At 38.2% G+C, this 21,402-nt stretch overlaps 1 protein-coding gene across 2 annotated transcripts in view; it reads left to right on the forward strand.

Moving 5' to 3' along the window:
- DDX46 (DEAD-box helicase 46) overlaps positions 1 to 21,402 on the forward strand; it is a 75,580-nt gene that overhangs the window by 1,744 nt on the left and 52,434 nt on the right. For both annotated transcript variants that reach the window (XM_027605413.1, XM_027605414.1), the window contains exons 2-12: positions 2,449 to 2,637; positions 4,621 to 4,764; positions 9,796 to 9,892; positions 12,310 to 12,475; positions 15,041 to 15,192; positions 16,002 to 16,115; positions 16,994 to 17,159; positions 17,875 to 17,995; positions 18,783 to 18,958; positions 19,902 to 20,023; positions 21,070 to 21,148. In XM_027605413.1, coding sequence (XP_027461214.1) covers positions 2,449 to 2,637; positions 4,621 to 4,764; positions 9,796 to 9,892; positions 12,310 to 12,475; positions 15,041 to 15,192; positions 16,002 to 16,115; positions 16,994 to 17,159; positions 17,875 to 17,995; positions 18,783 to 18,958; positions 19,902 to 20,023; positions 21,070 to 21,148 — 1,526 coding nt within the window. The remainder of the gene's footprint in view (positions 1 to 2,448; positions 2,638 to 4,620; positions 4,765 to 9,795; positions 9,893 to 12,309; positions 12,476 to 15,040; positions 15,193 to 16,001; positions 16,116 to 16,993; positions 17,160 to 17,874; positions 17,996 to 18,782; positions 18,959 to 19,901; positions 20,024 to 21,069; positions 21,149 to 21,402) is intronic.

The following is a 21,402-nucleotide window of genomic DNA, read 5'->3' on the forward strand; positions in this document are numbered from 1 at the left end:
TATGAAAGGCTCAGAGATGAGATGGAGCAAGGTGTTCCAGAAATAAGAGCCCAGTTTGCCTACGTATGTAGGTGTCATAGAGGGTTGAAGAAAAGTGGTAGGGGGTAGGTTCTAAAAGGAAGTTGGGTCCAGAATGTGGGTGGATTGTAGATTTAGTTTTTTTATTTTTTATTATTTTTTATTTTTTTAAAGATTTTATTTATTTATTTGACAGAGAGAGAGACAGCAAGAGAGGGAATGCAAGCAGGGGGAGAGGGAAAGGGAGAAGAAGCAGGCTTCCCACTGAGCAAGGAGCCCGATGCGGGGCTCGATCCCAGAACCCTGGGATCATGAGCTGAGCCGAAGGCAGACGCTTAACGACTGGGCCACCCAGGCGCCCCTGTAGATTTAGTTTTTTTTTTTTTTTTAAGATTTTATTTTTATTTATTCGAGAGAGAGAGAATGAAAGATAGAGAGCACGAGAGGGAAGAGGGTCAGAGGGAGAAGCAGACACCCTGCTGAGCAGGGAGCCTGATGTGGGACTCGATCCCGGGACTCCAGGATCATGACCTGAGCCGAAGGCAGTCACTTAACGAACTGAGCCACCCAGGCGCCCTGTAGGTTTAGTTTTGAAGTTAAAAACTTTGAGGGGTGCCCAGGTGATTCAGGTGGTTAAGCGTCTGCCTTTGGCTCAGGTCATGATCCCAGGGTCCTGGAATCGAACCCCATATCGGGCTCCCTGCTCACTGGAGAGCCTGCTTCTCCCTCTTCCTCTGCTGCTCCCCCTGCTTGTACTTTTTCTCTCTTTCTCTGTCACATAAATAAAATCTTGAAGGTAAGAATTTGAGAGCCTTTGAAGATTTTGAGTAAGAAATGTGTGGGTATGTTTATATAATGTCAGAACTCTGCTTTATGAAGATTACCATTGCAGCAATGAGTAAAACAGATTTCAGGCAAAAGGGAATAGAAGCGAGAAGACCAGGGGTCTTCTAAAATACCGTAACTGCATAGTTCTGATGTGGAGTAGTGACAATGGGAACTCTGAGGAGGTGATATAATGTGAAGAGAATTACAGAGGTGAAATTGGTGATACTTGGTGTTTTACTGGTTGTGTAGAATGAGAAAAATATTGAATATAACATATTTTGAGACTACTGACTGGAAGTTGGGTTGATAAATGGTTTGGGGAGGCAAAGGTACTAAGTTTGGGTTTCTACACATCGAATTTCAGGTGCTTGAGGGATAATGAGTGCACTTAGTCCCGAGCCATTTTATCCATATTTATTGCTTTAAGTAGCCTTTGTACACTGATGACTCCCTTCGTGAACTCTAGATTCATATTTCAACCATCTACTGTACATCTCCATGTGAATGCCTACTATCATGATCCCCCCCCACCCCCTATATGTGATCTTCCCTCAGGCTTCCCATCTTAGTAAATAACTTCATCTATCTACTTGGTCCAGCCAGGTATCTCAGAGACACCCACAACTTCTCCCTTGCTGTCACACTTGGCATTGAATTAAGACTTAAATCAGTCAGTTCTAGTTTCACAATCTCTAGATTTTGACACTTCCTAGAAATTCTACTGCTGACATTCTCAACCAACCCAGCACTCTCTTACTTGGATGATTGCTATAGCTTCCCACCTCTTTTCCCTGCTTCTGCACTTGACTTCCTTCAGTTTGTTCTCCCCTCAGCAGCCAGACTAATGCTTTAAAAATATTAGTGCGGTAACATTACTCCTCTACTTAGAATCTTCCAATAACTTCTCAACTTACTCAGAGTGAAAGAAGAAGTCCTTAGAACGACCCATGAGGCTCGGCAGAGCCCTCCCTGTTTGGCCACCCTGCTGTATTTCTGACCTCATCTCGTGGCACTTTTCTTGGTCATTCAGCCCCAGCCACGTCTGCCTTCCTTGCTGTTCCTTGGACACACAGGCCAAGCTTCCTCCTCAGCAACTTTGTACTTGCGATGCCTTTTGCCTGAAAAGTTTCTCCCCCTCGTATCTACACGGTTCCTTTTATTTTCTTCAAACCTCTGAAATGTCTGTTTATTAGCAAGTTTTTCTCTTAACACCTGGTATAAAATAGCAAACCTCCTACCTCCCATCCTTTCTCTTTGATTTACTCTGATGTGTTTCTCTCCATAGTACCACGTGACATATTATGTATTTATTTCTTTACTTGTCTGTCATCTCTTCCTTTACCAGAATGCAAGTTGCTTGGGGCCCAAAGGCAGGAGTTTGGTCTGTTCTTTTTACTGTTGTTGTTTCCCTTTCAGGATAGTTTTCCTCTGTCTACATGGACTATAGCTGCAGGGGTCATTACTTTCCCGTAATTTTAAGAGTTGATGAATAAAAGTCCTTTCATTGTTTGCTGAGATCTTTTGGGAAAAGGTGATTAATTAAAATATAATGGAAGCTACTACTTGTGTTTGCTAAACTTAATCTTGAACTTAATCTTTTAGCCACTATCGGAAGCGATCAGCATCAAGGGGGCGCTCTGGAAGTCGTTCTAGAAGTCGCTCACCCTCAGACAAAAGAAGTAAACGTGGAGATGACAGACGGTCTAGAAGCAGAGATAGAGACAGAAGAAGAGAGAGGTCTCGTAGCAGGGATAAAAGAAGATCTCGGTCAAGAGACCGGAAGCGCCTGAGGTAAGACATTAGTCTCCTAAAGACTCATGATAAATTGGGCCTTCTCAGCTAAGTTGGGCTTGTTCACAAGTATGACTTGGACTGGAATTTAGTGGCCCTTTTGTGGGTACTCTGCTTTGACCCCAGCTCGTTTGATTAGGTCCAGAGGTGCTTTGCCGGGAGCAAAGACTCTCAGGTAATATGTCATCAAGGCGGTTCTGTTCTAATTCTGTCCCAAGAGAGCTGACCACTGTGTTCAGAGCAGCCACTAAAGCCAACAGGAGAAGGAAAAGCCCTGCTTGCTGTTTGACACTTTAAAAAAAAAAGGTATTGGGCGCCTGGGTGGCTCAGTTGGTTAAGCGACTGCCTTCGGCTCAGGTCATGATCCTGGAGTCCCTGGATCGAGTCCCGCGATGGGCTCCCTGCTCAGTGGGGAGTCGGCCTTTCTCTCTGACCCTCCCCCCTCTCATGTGCTTTCTCTCTCTCATTCTCTCTCTCTCTCTCAAATAAATAAATAAAATCTTAAAAAAAATAAAATAAAAAAATTTTTAAAAAGGTATTTTTTAAAGCTTTTTATTTTTAAGTAATCTCTATCCAACGTGGGGCTCAAACGTAAAACCCTGAGATCAAGAGTTGCATGCTCTGCTGACTGAGCCAATCAGGAAGCCCCCCATTTTTTAATTTCTAAAAAAGATTCTATTTATTTATTTAGTTTAAAGCTTTTATTTTTAAGTAATCTCTGCACATAATGTGGGACTTGAACTTACAACCTCAAGATCAAGTGTTGCATACTCTACCAACTGAGCCAGTCAGGTGTGTCTCTGTTTGACACTGTTTAAAAAAAACAACAACAACTTTTTTCTTTTTTAAGATTTTATTTATTTATTTGACAGAGAGATACATAGCCAGAGAGGGAACACAAGCAGGGGGAGTGGGAGAGGGAGAAGCAGGCCTCCCACTGAGCAGGAAGCCTGACGCGGGGCTCGATTCCAGGACCCCGGGCTCGATCCCAGGACCCCGGGATCACGACCTGAGCCAAAGGCAGATGCTTAACAACTAAGCCACCCAGGCGCCCTTAAAAAAAACTGTTTTAAACAAAAGGACTTCCTAATTTTTATTTTGCTTTTACTTGCTTACATATTCCTTGGCACTAGTTAAGCAGCTGTAACCTTTCTAGAGGTGGAGAACATTGTAAATAAAAATAATCTTCTCCACACCAAAAAATTATTTGCTAAGTTTCTTATTATAATAGGAAAGAAGACAAGGTTGTACAGGTGCTGTGAGCTGATCACAGAAAAAACTCTTCTGCAAACATTGGAAGGAGAAATTGCAAAGGTATTACATGGTACTCAGGGAAAATATTCATTTATGAAAATGTGGATTGTGCTAACTTAGTTTCATATTATGTGGTCCCAGGAACAGTTTCATATAATTCAGTCAAGTATGTGTTAAGTGAAATTGATTTATTTAAGATTTGGTCTTTTGACTTTCAGGAGTGAAAGTAGAATTACAAGGTTTTAGAGCAAGAAGGATTTTGAGATTATCTAAGTGGAGTCTCCATATTATATAGATGAGAAGACTGTGACCCAGAGAGTTGATCTGCCCTATGTGTCATGTCACTATGAGCTCTAGAACAGAAATTGTCTCCTAGTCTTCATATCTGTGATCTTTCCATAGCCCCATTGTACCCATCCTTATACTTAGGTTTTGGCTGACTTTGAAATTTAGATTTTCTACTGTAGACCATAGATTTCAAAAAGACAGATTTATTTCACAGATTTGCTATGTTTTTCAACAAATATCATTTTGGAATTAGTATCCTCATTTTTTTCATTACCCACTTCTAAGAATTGGCTTTACTTGTTCGCTTTTTACCTGATTTGATGGTTAATTGAAATCAGCCTTTAATAATGGTAAAGAAGCTTCTTTCAACATGGGACAGAACCATTATCTGAAAGGAACTCTACTTGGTCATAGAATGAGTGAAAAGTGTTCTCCTTTCAGGCGTTCCAGAAGTAGAGAGAGAGACAGAAGTCGAGAACGAAGAAGATCTCGAAGTCGAGACAGGAGACGCTCAAGGAGTAGAAGCCGAGGCCGGCGATCCAGATCCTCTAGTCCTGGCAATAAAAGCAAGAAAGCTGAGAATAGGTAATGTTATTGTTGGACTGTATCTCTCATGCAGTTTGGGAACTGACTCTTCCCTCTTCCTTCCTTTTTTAAAAAAAATCTTTTATAAATAATTACTGACGTTGGCTCCTACTATCAACTGTTGGTTGAGTTTTAATAGATTATAAAGCTTATAATTCAATTGGAAGATACTAGATTCAGTTACTTTTTTTTTTTTTTTTAAGATTTTATTTATTATTTGACAGAGAGAGACACAGAGAGAGAGGGAACACAAGCAGGGGGAGTGGGAGAGGGAGAAGCAGGCTTCCCGCTGAACAGGGAGCCCGATGCAGGGCTCGATCCCAGGACCCTGGGATCACGACCTGAGCCGAAGGCAGACGCTTAACTCCAGGCGCCCCTAGATTCAGTTACTTTTAACGTTCGTAATGCATTGTTCTCTTATTCATTTAATACCTACTGTTAATGGTCAGGAATATACTGTATAAACATCTTTTTAGGAACTCTGTTTTTCCTTTGAAATGATGTTCTTAGCATTTCTGACAACTTTTTAACTCACGATAATGCATTGCTGAATTGCTTTTCAGGATAGATGTGAATTTTGCTTGTGTTAAGTTAAATGTACGTGTTTCCTTAGAATGCCAGTACCATTCAATTTCAAGATATTATTTATATCTATTAGACATAGCATGTTTACGCTTTATATTTCTCTTTTCAGTGGTTTGTTCTTTGCCTCTTTCTAAAGTGGTGACAGAGTAGAGTTGATAAATGAATTTGTATCTGTTTTCTGTATATTCATACTAATCATGAGTGTTTTTATCATGTCATTAATTTTACTTTTACCAATGTCAGTATAATAATGCCCATTGGGATTATTATTATTATTTTTAAAGATTTTATTTATTTGACAGAGAGAGACACAGCGAGAGAGGGAACACAAGCAGGGGGAGTGGGAGAGGGAGAAGCAGGCTTCCCGAGGAGCAGGGAGCCCGATGCGGGGCTCAATCCCAGGACCTTGGGATCATGACCTGAGCCAAAGGCAGACACTTAATGACTGAGCCACCCAGGCGCTCCACCCCATTGGGATTATTTTGAGTTAAAAGTAAAATATAAATTCAGAAAAGTGAATGAAATGTGAACATGCAGTTTATTAAATAATTATAAAGCAGTATCCATGTAACCACCACCAAGGATAAGAAGTACAACATGTCAGTATCTTCAGAAGCCCTCCATGTCCTTTCTATAATCCCAGCTCTCTACTACCCTAGATAAAACCAGTCCTGACTTTTGTACTTGTAATTTCTTTGTATTTCTTCATAGTTTTGCAACTGTGTTCACATTTGAAAAAAATAATAGTTTAGGTCTATATGTTTCTTAACTTTACTTGAAAGAGTCCCGTATTCTTTTGTATCTTTGTTAATCATTATTTGAGACTCATCTGTGTTGCTTATAACTAGTTTGTTTTCATTGCTGAATACTTTTCTGTGGCATAAATATACCACTATTTATCCATTCTACTGAGGTCGGTGTTTGGGTTGTTTTGGGTTTTTTTTTTGGTTGTGTTTTGTTTTTTGGGTTGTTTTAACTTTTAGGCTATTATGAACTTTTTTTTTTAAGATTTTTTAAAATTTATTTATTTGACAGAGACACATTGAGAGAGCGAACACAAGCAGGGGGAATGGGAGAGGGAGAAGCAGGCCTCCTGCCAAGCAGGGTACCTGATGCGGGGCTTGATCCCAGGACCTGGGATTATGACCTGAGCTGAAGGCAGATGCTTAACGACTGAGCGACCCAGGCGCCCCTATTATGAACATTTTTATATATACGTGTGTCCTAGTATACATGTGCATGAGTTTCCCTGGGGTGTATATCTAGGAGTGAAATTATATGGTCATAGAGTAAACATAGCTTAATTATTTTTTTATTTTTTTTAAAAGATTTTTTAATTTATTTATATGACAGAGAGAGACACAGCGAAAGAGGGAACACAAGCAGGGGGAGTGGGAGAGGGAGAAGCAGGCTTCCCGCTGAGCAGGGAGCCCAGGCTCCGCGCTTGATTATTTTTTTTTTAAATTATTTGAGGGAGAGAGTGAGCGCAAGTCACGCGAGCAGGGGGAGGGGCAGAGGGAGAGAGAATCTCCAGTAGACTCCCTGCTGAATGCGGAGCCCAACAAACCTGAGATCATGACCTGAGCTGAAATCAGGAGTCGCTTGCTCAACCGACTGAGCCATCTAGCCAACCCAGCATAGCTTCATTTTTATTGAATAATCCCAAATGCTTTCCAAAGGGGGTATACTAATTGTATTCTCATGAGCAGTATAATTGTGTTGCTCCATACCCTTCCCAGTATTTGGTATTGTCAGTCCTATTCATTTTTTTAATTGGTTAGACATAGTATTATTGTGGTTTTAATTTGTATTTCTTTGATGACCAGTGAGGTTGAACATCTCTTCATATGTTTATTGGTCATTTGTATTTCTTCTTTTCTGAAATATGTTAAAAGCTTTTGCTTATTTTCCTGTTGAGTTGTTTCTTTAAAAATTGACTTGGAGGGACGCCCGGGTGGCTCAGTCGGTTAAGCGTCTGCCTTTAGCGCAGGTCATGATCCCAGTCCTGGGATCGAGTCCCGCATTGGGCTCCCTGCTCAGCGAGGAGCCTGCTTCTCCCTCTCCCTCTGCTGCTCCCCCTGCTTATGCTTGCTCTCTCGCTGTCAAATAAATAAATAAAATCTTCCCAAAAAAATTAAAAAAAAAATTGACTTGGAGGAGGTTTTTGTTGTTGCTTTTAAATACCCTGGATGGTTGTTGATTGTCATTTATATGAATGGCGCATATATTTTACTCTGTGGTTTGTCTTTTTGCTCTGTAATGATACTTTTGATGAACAGAGACTTAAAGAAGAAACATCAATTCATGTTATGTATTGAGAAGAACATAGATGTTAAAACCTGAGAAGGGCAGTATGAGTAGACAATTATAGGCTATATTTAACCTATACATAAAGGTTATTACACTGAATCAAAAAATATATAAAGAAAATAATTATGAACTATTTGGATTTATTCCAGGAATGGAAGGTTGGTTTAACATTAGAAAATCAGTCAGTCCAAGGGCTCTTGGACTTAAGTGTCTGCCTTCGGCTCAAATCATGATCTTGGGGTCCTGGAACTTGAACTCTGTGGTGGGCTCCCTGCTCAGCGGGGTATCTGCTTCTCTCTCCCTCTGCCCCTCCCCCTGCTTGTGCTTTCTCTCAAATGAGTAAATAAAATCTTCTTGAAAAAAGAGAGTGAAAATCAATCAGTGTAATTATTTATGTTAGGATTCAAGGAGAAAAGTCATGCTTATCTAAGTAGATTTAGGAAAAGCGTTTTATTCAAAACATATTCATGTTTAAAAGTTCTTAGCATACATGAAAAGTATTTTACAAACTGATTATAAAATCAGAAATGCAAGGGCATAAACAATCTTTAAGAACAAGATAGGAGGGCTTGCTCTACCAGATATTAAAATTTGTCATAAAGTTGTCCAAATTAAATGTGGTTTTAGTGTAGAGATAGACAAATAGATCATTGGAACCACATAAAGAGCCCAGAAACAGATCCCCACATACATGGTCATTTAATAAATGACAGTGGTGACAAGTGTAATTAGTGGGAAAAAGTTCTTTAAGTAAGTAATACTTGGGGTGCGGGGGAGTGCCTGGGTGGCTCAGTTGGTTAAGCATCAGACTCTTGATATCAACTCAGGTCTTGATCTCAGGGTTGTGAGTTCAAGCTCAGTGTGGAGCCTACTTAAAAAAAAAAAAAGTGCTACTAGGGACACTTGCTACAATATAATGAAATAGGACCACCTACCTCATTCTGTACATAAAAGCAGATTAAAGACCAAATTCGATGGCATAATTGTAAACTTTTTAAAAAAGTTTATACTAGAGAATATCTTCTTTACCTCTGGATATCTTCATCAAATCTGGAAGGTTTAAAAAAAGCGCTAATTTTTTTTAAAGGGGGAGAAAGAAGACTGAATTGATTGCATTCAAATTAAGTTTTTTTCTTTTTTTTTTTAAAGATTTTATGTACTTATTTTAGAGAGAGTGCATCAGCAAGGGGGAGGGGCAGAGGGAGAGGAAGAAGCCGACTCCTCACTGAGCAGGGAGCCCGACACAGGACTCAATCCCAGGACCCTGAGATCATGACCTGAGCCAAAGGCAGATGCTTAACCAACTGAGCCACCCAGGCACCCCAAGAAATTTTTTTTTTACTTACAAGATACCAAACATGGGGGTGAAATGCAAGGCCTCTTGGGGTTTTAAACCTTATTAATTAAGATTTTATTTATTTGTTGGGGAGAGAGAGTATATAAGGAGAGTGAGAGGGAGAAGCAGATGTCCTGCTGAGCAAGGCACCTGATGCAGAACTCGATCCCTGGACCCTGAGATCATGACCCGAGCCAAAGGCAGATGCTTAACCAACTGAGCAACCCGGCACTTAAACTTTATTAATTTTTAAATGAATTAAAAATTATTTTGGAGAATGTTAATGTTTTGGTAAATTTCACTGTGTGTTAAATTTTATCTCTCCTATTTAAATTTTGTCATTTTTATATGATAGGTCTACTTTTTCTTGGCCAAACTACCAAATATTTAATAATATTTGTAACTAATGTTATAGGATTTAATTTTCATTATATTTCCAAGGTGTTTATTAGTATAAAAGTGAAGTTCACTTTTGGAAGTTTCTTACCTAAAAAGTAAAATGCAAGTCTTTAAACGTATTTTATTTTATTTATTTATTTTGTTTTTGAGAGAGAGAGTGAGTGCGCGTGCATGTAAGTGGGGTGCGGGGAGGGGCAGAGGGAGAGAATCTTAAGCAGACTCCACGCTCAGCACAGAACTGGACGTGGGGCTCGATCCCCATGATTCTGAGATCACAACCTGAGCTGAAATCAATAGTTGAACACTTGACTGAGTCACTCAGGCTCCTCCTTTAAGTGTATTTTAAATGTGAATGTTTCCAAGCATAAATAGATGATGTTTCTTTTTCTCTTTTTTGGTAGGTCTAGGTCCAAAGAAAAAACAGATAGTGGGGAAAGTTCTAAAGAGAAGAAAAAAGACAAAGATGACAAGGAGGATGAAAAAGAAAAAGATGCTGGCGTATGTTTACTAACTAAATAATTGTATAATATCAGATTTTTGTGTCCGTGATCACAAACTGTCAGGGTTTTTTTATTGCTATATGGTTTATTTTGTTTTATTAAGTAGGATCCACATCCAACCTGGGACTTGAGCTCATGACCGTGAGATCAAGAGCCCTACTGACTGAGCCAGCTAGGTGCCCCTAAATATTTTTATTTTATTTATTTATTTTTAAAGATTTTATTTATTTATTTGAGAGAGTGAGAGAGCACAAGCCGGGGGAGCAGCAGAGAGAGAGGGAGAGGGAGAAGCAGACTCTCTGCTGAACAAAGATCCTGACATGGGCTTGATCCCCAAACCCCGGGATTATGACCTGAGCTGAAGGCAGATGCTTAACCGACTGAGCCACCCAGGCATCCCTGTTTTTATTTTGAGATAAATGATAGTATGTAAAAAAAAAAAAAAAGAAAGCTGTCCCTATTAGAAAATTTTTTTTCTCAAATATTGCATATCTATATATGTTATCTGCTTTTACTTAACAAAATATGATCATACTATATGTACTATTCTGTACCTTGCTTTTGTTCCTTATTTATTTATTTGTTTTTTATTAAGTAATCTCTACTCCCATTGTGGGGCTCAAACTCAACCCCCAGATCGGGAGTTGCAGGCTCCACTGACTGAGCTTGCCGGGTGACCTGCTTTTGTTCATTTTTAAATTATGCATTATTTTATCAATGTATATGGTCTGAGGAAGAATACACAGTGGTATACCCACCATCCAGCTTAAATAGAGTGCCTTGTTTTCATTTGTTATATATTGGAGATCTTCTGTAACTGCATATATAGATATAGCTCATTGTTTTTAATGCCTGCATAGTGTTCTGTTGAAACAAAGTAATCACCTTTAATGGACATTTAGGTTATTTCCAGTCTTCATTATGAAGAGTGGTACATGAATCCTTTTACACATGTCTTTTGTAAATATAGTATAGGGTGAATTGGAATCAGTGAAATGGTTTTGTCAGTGGGTATATGCATTTAACATTTTGATAAATAGTATCAAAGTACCCTCCAAAAGAGTTGTATACCTTTTTTTTTTTAAGTTTGTTTATTTATCTCCTCACCCAATGTGGGTCTGTACCCATCTCACAACACTAAGATTAAGTGTCGCATGTTCTTCTGACTGAGCCAGCCAGGTGACCTAAATTTTTTTTTTTTAATTAAGGTTTTAATTTTAATTCCAGGGTAGTTAACATCCAATGTTATATTAGGTTCAAGTCACCATTAAAATTTTGTGGTATTTTCTTGGACTGTTTTTTGATGTATGTATTTCTGTATCTATAATGATAGCATATGTAAATTAAAAACAATTTTTTTATTTGAGAGAGAGACAGAGCATGAGATGAGGCAGGGGCAGATGGAAAGGGACTAGCAGACTCCCGCGGAGCAGGGAGCCCGATGTGGGGCTCGATCCCAGGACCCTGGGACCATGACCTGAGCCGAAGGCAGACGCTTAGCTGACTGACCCACCCAGGCGCCCCAGCATATGTCAGTTTTTTTTTTTAAAGATTTCATTTATTTGAGAGAGAGAGAATGAGAGATAGCACGAGAGGGAAGAGGGTCAGAGGGAGAAGCAGACTCCCTGCTGAGCAGGGAGCCCGATGTGGGACTCGATCCCGGGACTCCAGGATCATGACCTGAGCCGAAGGCAGTTGCTTAGCCAACTGAGCCACCCAGGCGCCCATCAATTTTTTATTTCTACGATGTTTAGTCATTGAGTTCCTGCTTATGCCTGTAAAAATGGTTTGCTTTCTCCTTTCCAGAGGATTATTAATCATCTTGATAAAGTCTTTGGAATGGCTGTTTCCAGGAAACTTAGACCTAAAGACTTAAAGACCATAACTTTTTAATCATGTTGATAAATAGCTTTCACTTACTCACTAATTTGTAATAGAAAATTTCTTTTTCATGGAGGCAATCTTTGAGGAGTTTAGAGGATTTAAAGTTGAGAATAACTAATAACTGGGGAATTTTCCTTGTTAATTCATCTAGTTTCTAGTTTGAGGAAGAAAGTGGATTCATGTTAGCATCTTGCCTGAAATTAAAATGAGATTAGTTTATCATGTTTGAAGTCTGTCTGCTTTCTTAGTTGAAGATGCTTTTCATTGTGATTTCATTTTGCTGGCATATTCGTGGGTATATTTAAAAGATGTGTCCCTGCAATTGTTTCAATTTGGGAGCTATTATAAATAAAGCTACTATAAACACTCAAAAAAAAAAAAAGATGTGTGATCTAAATCTGGTCTAAATTGAGTTTGTAAATACAGCTGTTTTTCCTTTTCCTTTTTTATAATTTGGAGAACTTTTTTGGAATGTCTCTGGAATAAAGTTGTTAATCTTTGTTTCCCTCTGTATCTCTCATTTTCCCCAAGAACTTTGATCAGAATAAGCTGGAAGAAGAAATGAGAAAGCGAAAAGAAAGAGTAGAAAAATGGCGAGAAGAGCAGCGTAAAAAGGCCATGGAAAACATAGGGGAACTGAAAAAGGAAATTGAAGAGATGAAACAAGGGAAAAAATGGAGTTTAGAAGATGATGATGGTATATTCATTTGTTAGACTAATAGCCTATATAACAATTCATGTAGCATATTCTAGAAATATGAGTAATATTTCATGCTGGGAATTTTTAGGCTACTTTTTACTGTGGAAAATATAACATTTTAACCTTTTTTTTTTTTAAAGATATTATTAGAGAGCATGAGCAGGGGGAAGGGGCAGAGGGGAGAGAGAGAAGCAGATTCCGCACTGAGCAGGGAGCCCAACGCGGGGCTCGATCCCAGGGTCCCAGGATCATGACCTGAGCCGAAGGTAGCTCAGGTGGCTCAGGAACCCGTGGCTTAACCAACTGAGTCACCCAGGCACTCCAACCATTTTTTTAAATACATTTTTTAATGATTTATTTACTTATTTATTTATTTGAGAGAGAGCATGAGTGTGAATGGGTAGGGGGAGGAACAGAGAGAAGGAGAGAGAATCTGAAGCAGACTTAGCATGAAGCCGGACTCAGGGCTTGAATCCCACAACTGTGAGATCACGATCTGAGCCAAAATCAAGAGTCAGTTGCTTAACCGATGGAGCCACCCAGGTGCCCCAATATTTTTTTTAAAGATCTGTCCATTTGAATGAGAAAGAGAGAGCGAGAGCATGTGAGAATGATCAGGGGGAGTGGCAGAGGGAGAGAGAAACCTCAAGTAGACTCCCCGTTGAGTGAGGAGCCTGACACAGGGCTGGATCCCAGGACCCCGAGATCATGACCTGAGCTAAAATCAAGAGTCAGACGCTCAACTGACCTACCCACCCAGGAGCCCACATTTTAACCATTTTTAAGTGTACAGTTCTTTGGTATTACATACATTCATGGTGCTGTTCATCATCCGTCACCACTATCCATTTCTAGAACTTTTTCATCATTCAAAACAGAAACTCTACACAGTATAGATTTTTTTTTAAATATTTTATTTATTTGTCAGAGAGAGGGAGAGCATGTGCACACAAGCAGGGGAAGTTGTAGGCAGAGGGAGAAGCAGGTGCCCCACTGAGCAGTGAGCCCAATGTGGGACTCGATTCCAGGACCCCGGGATCGTGACCTGAACCGAAGGCAGCCACTTAACCGACTGAGCCACCAGGCATCCCCAGATTTCTTTTTTTCTCTGTTTTCTTTTCCTTTCTTTTTTTTTTTTTTTTTAAGATTTTTAAAAACTTAAGTAATTGCTATACCCAATGTAAGGCTTGAACCCACAACTCTGAGATCAAGAGTTGCACGGTCCACTGACTGATCCAACTAGGTGCCCCCTGTACCCAATAAAGATTACTCCCCATCCTGCCCTACTCTCCACCTCCTTATCCCTGGTAATCTGTCAATTTGCGTATTCCAGGTACCTTATATAAGTGCAATCATATAGTCTTTGTCCTTTTGGATCTGGGCTTATTTCACTCAGTATAATGTCCTCAAGGTTCTTCCATGTTGTGGCATGTATAACAATTTCATTCCTTTTTTATGGCTGAGTCCATTTTGTGTTTACCTATTTCTCTGTTGGCTATGTGGATTGTTTCACCCTTTGTTGTGAAAAATGTTGCTATGAATAATGTGCAAATATCTCTTTGAATACCTGCTTTTGGTTCTTTTGAATATATACCTAGAAGTGGAATTGCTGGATTCATAATGAGATATTAAATCTCTTGTAAATATTTATGTTAATTTGTAAATTGTAGGGTACTGTTCAATAAGGATTACTGATTTTACCTTAGACTGGATAGCTGGGTTCTTATGGGCATAGTCAGTAAATAGCTCTTTAATTATTAAACTACAAATAATGTTAGTATTGAAGGTAAATTAAGAGCATGTTTTCAGGTCCCTCCTGATTTTTCATAACTTAGAAATATTTCCTTGCCATATGTGATTTTGACTTGAGGTTTTAGTGAAGTAGATGAGTGTGAAATTTTATAGGAAACTGGAATTTTGTTCCATTTTTCTGTGAAAATTCAGTGAATTTTTCGGTTTTTGTGAAAGTTCCACAGAGTAGTTTAAATAGATGAAGGGATTGTACCTTTAAGGGGAAATGATGTCTTAGTTATATGAAAAAAAGTTAGATTGTCTTGAATTTAAAATACTTTTTCCTCTGATTTTAAAAAAAGGTAATTGTTCCGGGACACCTGGGTGGCTCAGTTGGTTAAGTGTCTGCCTTCAACTCAGATCATGATCCAAGGTCCTGGGATGGAGCCCCGAATTGGACTCCCTGCTCAGAGCCTGTGTCTCCTTCTCCCTGCTGCTCCCCTTCTGCTCATGCTCTTTTTCTCTGTCAAATAAATAAATAAGATCTTTAAAAAAAATAAAAAATAAATAAAAAGTAATTGAAAGAAAAGAAACCTACCATTTAGGAGTTTTTTAGTCCTAGCTTTTTTCAATTTACCTTATAATTTATCATTATTACTATTTAAAACTGATACATGCTTGATTAAACTCATAAGTGTGAGTATTTGCACTGGGTTGATTGGAAGGGAGGGCATTTGGGCAGGGAGAGAATGGGTAGTGGTGGGCTGCGATGTGATTATGAAGTATTTCCTTTGGAAATGTGTGTACAGAAAAGTGATTCTCCTATTTTAGATGATGAAGATGATCCTGCAGAGGCTGAAAAGGAAGGAAATGAAATGGAGGGTGAGGAGTTAGATCCATTAGATGCTTACATGGAAGAAGTAAAAGAGGAAGTAAAGAAGTTTAATATGAGAAGTGTGAAAGGTGGTGGGGGAAATGAAAAGGTATGCCATTTGCCATTTTCTCTTATTTTTAAAGGTTTATCCAGTATTCCTAATTGGGTAACTTAAATTACTGTTGCACTGACCTACTGCTGACTTGCCTGACTTTAGAAAGTTATTTCCTCCCCCATCTCAGAAATGCTAGTACTTTTTCTCAGTACTGTAGTTGCTTGGGAGTTGAAGCTGTAAGCCTTTGAGAAATCACTCTTATCACCACCATCTTTGTTTGGTATCTTTGCTTATTGTTGACTTCTCAGTAGGTCCTCTCCAGACTTCTTCCCCACTTTTATCTTTCATGCTTGACCCCCTTTCCCATAGTGTTTCTTTTTTTTAATAATACTTGTTAGCTTTTGACAGAATATATAGTTTAGCTTTTTACTGTCTTTATTGTTTTTCCCTTCTTGTAAAATAAAAGCTCCCTAAGAGCTGTGACCTTTATCTGCTTTGTTTATTGATTTATTATAAGTTCCCTGAACAGTGTCTGGCTTGTCTAGTGAGTGAAAAGTACCGTTTAGTGGTATTTTTTAAATGAACTGTATTACAATATCAGATGTTATATAACTTTACGTATTATATAAAATAACATTAGACTACACAGTATTATATAAAATATACAGTAAACTATATATTATATAATGCAGTTATGTTACATTTTTAAAATTTAAACAAATTCATAAGGAGAATTGTCAATTAAGTTTTCAGTAGTAACTAAGTTAATTCGAATTACAAATTATGACAGTTATTGTGTTTCATTTGCATACAATTTGTTTTTTACTTTTACAAATACTTTATATATCCCTCTTTTATTTTAGAAGTCTGGGCCAACGGTAACAAAAGTTGTCACTGTTGTGACAACCAAAAAAGCAGTGGTAGATTCTGATAAGAAGAAAGGTGAGCTGATGGAGAATGACCAGGATGCCATGGAGGTAATTCTTCATTAATTTTGACTTTGTTCATGATAATATTCTAGAAGTATTTATTAGAAAACATTGGTAGAGTTGTGCTTTTCAATTATAGAAAATAACGTTAGGAGGAATTCTTGTTATTCTCAATAGTATTGTTGCTGCATAGCCAGTGGATAGAACATTCTGGTATCTTTGACCTTTTTCTGTATGCCCACGTTTTGCTTCTCCTCTGTCCCTCATCAGTTCACCTCAGACATATAAGGTGGGGGAAGAAATAAAGTGATAGAATGAATTGAATTTCTTCCTATTAACATGCCTTGTAAAGATTTGTGTGGAGAGAATTATATCAAAACTTCCTTAAAGCCATATTAGAATTATTTTTGTTATTTTAGCTTTATGTTGTCATTCGAATGTTCTGTCAGGGCCCAGAATAAAGAAACAAAGTTGAAGAATTCAGAATGCAAAAAAGTAAAAGCCAAAGAATATTTTCTAGGAGAGGAGGATTTTATTTATTAATTTATTTATTTCTCTCTCTCTCTCTCTCTCTTTCTCTCTCTCTTTATTTATCTCTATTTTTTTAAGAGAGGAGGATTTTATTTTTTTTATTTAAATGTTTTTTAGAGATTTTTTTATTTTATTTGTGAGAGAGAGAGAGAGCACAAGTGGTGGGGAGGGACAGAGGGAGAAGGAGAAACAGACTCCGCGCTAAGCGGGAAGCTGGATGTGGGACTAGATCCTAGGACTCTGGGATCATGACCTGAGCTGAAGACAGACGCTTAACCATCTGAGCCACCCAGGTGCCCCAGGAGAGGAGAATTTTAAAAGCTAGGAATATTGCCTCCCGTAAGGAGAAAATAGTAATTGTTTTAGCTTTTTTTACCTTTTTTTTTTTAAAATAGTATTCTTCAGAGGAGGAAGAGGTTGATCTTCAGACAGCTCTTACAGGCTATCAAACAAAACAGAGAAAGCTTCTAGAACCAGTGGACCATGGAAAAATTGAATATGAACCATTCAGAAAAAACTTTTATGTTGAAGTTCCAGAATTAGCAAAAATGTCGCAAGAAGGTAAAATTCTTTCATTCATTTATTGGTTATTGTGGGAACAGAGGGGGATATGCTTTGCTTTGCTCAGGAGGAATATTGGATAGGTGTGTGAGTTGATGCATGAGTAGGAGGAATTTGCATGGCTTACCTGAAGAAGTGAGAAAGGAAACTAGACTGTGAGAAGTCATTCTAGAGAGTTATGAACATCATCTGCAAAGATTCAGACCAGTGAGGAATCAGTGTAGTTTTGGAAGTATTTTTAAAAATGAGCAAAAATTAGTTTGGCTCATGTAGTTGAGATTTTTAGGGTTGAGAGTACTCTATGTGAAGTTACCAAATAAAGTATTGTTAACCTTTTCCTTCTGGGTTTTGAGGGTTAGGAACCAATGTGAATCTTGTAATACTGGTAGAATAAGGATAATCTGTACAACTCTTGCTTGGAGATAAACTGTATTACCTGTCAATCGTTGTTTTTTATTGATGTTATAAGACATAATAAAAGCAAATGATAGAAATTGGAGTATTTCTTTTTGTCTCCAGTTAGTTGTGGCACTAATTGTATTAACTGTCTCTGTGAGCTGTTCAGTATTTTGTCCTGTAGCTTTTGTGTGGAGGTATCTTTAGTAGCACTAAAAAAAAGATTTGAAGATTCTTAATCTTACTGGGCCTGACTGAAAAGTAGAAGGCATTAATGGAACAGTATTTAACAGCTTTTAATCTGGATTTTGTTTTGTAGAGGTAAATGTATTTCGGTTGGAAATGGAGGGCATTACTGTCAAGGGAAAAGGTTGCCCCAAACCAATTAAATCTTGGGTCCAGTGTGGAATTTCCATGAAGATCTTAAATTCTCTCAAAAAGTAAGTGGTTAGCAATTATCTACATTTTTCAATGTCTTTCTATTCAGAATGGTTCTTTTATACAATTAACTGTTATATTTTTATTCTAATAGGAAAACTTACTATTTTTTTCTTACACAGCTTTATTGAGGTAGCATTTACATGTCATAAAGTTTACTCTTTGAGTATACAGTTCAGTGATTTTTAGTATACTTATGGAGTTAAACAGTCATCACCATAATCTAATTTTACAACATTTCATTATCCAGAGGAGGCCTGTATCCATTCATAGTCACACTTCTGCCTTCTCCTCTCCTTTTTTTTTTTTTTAAGATTTTTTTATTTATTTGACAGAGAGAGACACAGTGAGAGAGGGAACACAAGCAGGGGGAGTGGGAGAGAGAGAAGCAGACTCCCCGCTGAGTGGGGAGCCCGATGCGGGGCTCGATCCCAGGACTCTGGGATCACGACCTGAGCCGAAGGCAGACGCTTAACGACTGAGCCACCCAGGCGCCCTGCCTTCTCCTCTCCTAAGCAGCCACGAATCTACTGTCTGTAGATTTGTCTATTCTGGACACTTCCTATAAATGGGATTGTACTAATGTAGTCTTTTGTGACTGGCTTCTTTCACTTAGCATAACATTTCAGTGTTCATCCGTGATGTAGAATGCCTCAATACTTCATTCCTTTTTGGCAAATATTATTTCACTGTATGGATATACCACATTTTGGAAAACCTTATTATGGGACTTTGAGAGACCCAGAGTTCTCACTTTTTATCTTGTCTTCCTTTGCTTTGCTTTTTAAGGCATGGCTATGAAAAGCCCACGCCAATCCAAACCCAGGCGATTCCTGCTATAATGTCTGGACGAGATTTGATTGGTATTGCCAAGACAGGAAGCGGAAAGACCATTGCTTTTCTGTTACCCATGTTTAGACACATCATGGATCAGAGGTCATTAGAAGAAGGAGAGGGGCCAATAGGTACAGTTCCTTTCATTAAAGTGTTTTTTCAGGTAACACCTTTGTTGTCAGTTAATCAGAAAGACCTGATACTTTATAATGTTCTGTTATAACAATAAAGATGTCTTTATGTACATTTCCTTTATAAATTTGGCACTTTGGGGCTGATTTCCCCTTACCAGCAGGTGGAGTGAGAATCTTCAGAGCTCTGGAGTGACATCTCAGAAGTACAAAAACAGCCTCTCCTGGCACAGCTCAATTTTTAAACTCTGACTCGGCAGGTAGACTCCTCGTGCATCTATCTGTTTATTTATATTGAGGTTTGTGCTTAGCGAGTATCATGGATCAATAAACTCAACATGGAAGATTGTAGGGAAATATATTTCCTTTTTTTTTTTTTTTTTTTTTTTTTTGGCCTTAAAAGGCTGTATAGTGCCAGCATTTCATTCAGGATTAGGTCTTCAGATTCATTTCTTGATTCATTTGGCAGAGATCTGTTTTGCAAATTTGAGTAGGGTTTTGGAAATTTGTTCAGCTCCTCTCTTGGAAAAAGAGGGCACAATATATTCCTACTCTGTCTGCCCCTCAGACCAAGGTTGTTTCCCGGAAACCGAGGTATGGCTCTACAGCACAGTGAGTCACTTGATTATCTTTGTTCTGTGATTTGCAGTTGAGAATGATTTGCATTCTTTTCAACCAAGTATTTTCCTGATGGTTGAGTGAGGCATTTAACTCTCATTTATCTTTCTATAGCATGTTCTTAAAATCTACTTAAAATTATCATATACCACAATGTCTGCTGTTATAAAGCTTTTGAAATAGGATTTTCCAAGGTCCATAAAACAAATGAAAACAAAAATTAGACTAAGAAATTTGAATGTTATTACAGAGGTTAAATTTAACACTTTAAAGCATAGCCTCCAGAATTTTGGTGGTTAGTCTTTTGACATATTTATCTTTTCAGCTGTCATCATGACTCCAACTCGAGAACTGGCTTTACAGATTACTAAAGAATGTAAGAAGTTTTCAAAGACCCTGGGACTTAGAGTGGTGTGTGTTTATGGAGGAACAGGAATCAGTGAGCAGGTAGGTACCCATCTCCAAGTGTCGTCTTTTTTTTTTTTTTTAAAGATTTTATTTATTTATTTGACAGAGAGACACAGCGAGAGAGGGAACACAAGCAGGGGGAGTGGGAGAGGAAGAAGCAGGCTTCCCACAGAGCAGGGAGCCTGATGCGGGGCTCAGTTCCAGGACCCTGGGATCATGACCTGAGCTGAAGGCAGATGCTTAATGACTGAGCCACCCAGGCCCCCCTCCAAGTGTCTTCTAAAGAATGATAGTCATTAGATATTTTGCTTTAACTAGAAGGAGGAAGAAAAATGGGTTCTGTGATCAAATAAGTTTTGGAAATGTCACATTATACAATGTTAAAGTGGGGTTTTTTTCCCCACAGGACTTCTTAGTCTTTAATAACAAATATGCCTTGTGATACTAGAAAAATGGGATAAATTAAGTGACATTTTCTGAACTTATTTAACCACAAAACCCTTTCTGAGGAATAGTTGCTATTACTAAACACTTTATGTTTTCTGAGCTTATTTTCCTCAGTTGTTTTGATGACAGTTTATTGTAAGAAATAATATTTACAAAAATAACTTGATACATGCCTGAATATTCTATAGAAGTCAAACAGAAGTCTTATGATCTCTAGTCCATTCTGGTTTTCCCATTCTATTTCATTTTTAAAACACTGGTTGTGACTTATTTATATAATGATTCACTAATGGAAACAACTCCTAACTTGAAATAATTGGTCTGTATAATTGCTTTAATTGCTGCTCTCTTATGCTCCTTTCCTTGTTTTGAGGGATCATGTCAAATTAAAATTGGTAAAATTCTCTGGTTTTCATTGAGTTCAAAGTTACAGCACCATGTGGTCATGTTGCTGCTTCCTCTTCCTCTGGTTGTGCACCAGCGTTCCAAAGAATTAAGCAGGAAGTTTTGGAGGCTTCTAAGCAGACCTCACTGTCTTTACCCTATGGAGCTGTGCAGGGACCCTGGGCAGTATTTTCAGATTTTTTTGAATAAGTAATAGTTATAAGTAGACTATAAAATTTCATCTTTTTCATTAGATTGCTGAGCTGAAAAGAGGTGCTGAAATTATTGTTTGCACACCTGGTCGAATGATTGACATGTTAGCAGCTAACAGTGGTAAGTCAGGGGTATTTTTTTTTGTTCTCATTTCTCTTTTTTGAATTCTGTACATTTTTATTAAAGCAGATACAAGAAATCACTGAAGTGTTTTTTATTTCTTCTTAAAGCTGTAATATCTTAAAATTTTGCAACAAGCTTATTGTTGCAAGCGTTCATAATATTATTGCAATTTAATTTACAACTTCTTTTCAGAACTAACTCCATCTGATCTTTTTAGCTCTTAACGTGGATTCTTAATCCAATTTTGGCCT

This window comes from Zalophus californianus, chromosome 5 (genome assembly GCF_009762305.2).
Source record: "Zalophus californianus isolate mZalCal1 chromosome 5, mZalCal1.pri.v2, whole genome shotgun sequence".
Classification (NCBI taxonomy): domain Eukaryota; kingdom Metazoa; phylum Chordata; class Mammalia; order Carnivora; family Otariidae; genus Zalophus; species Zalophus californianus.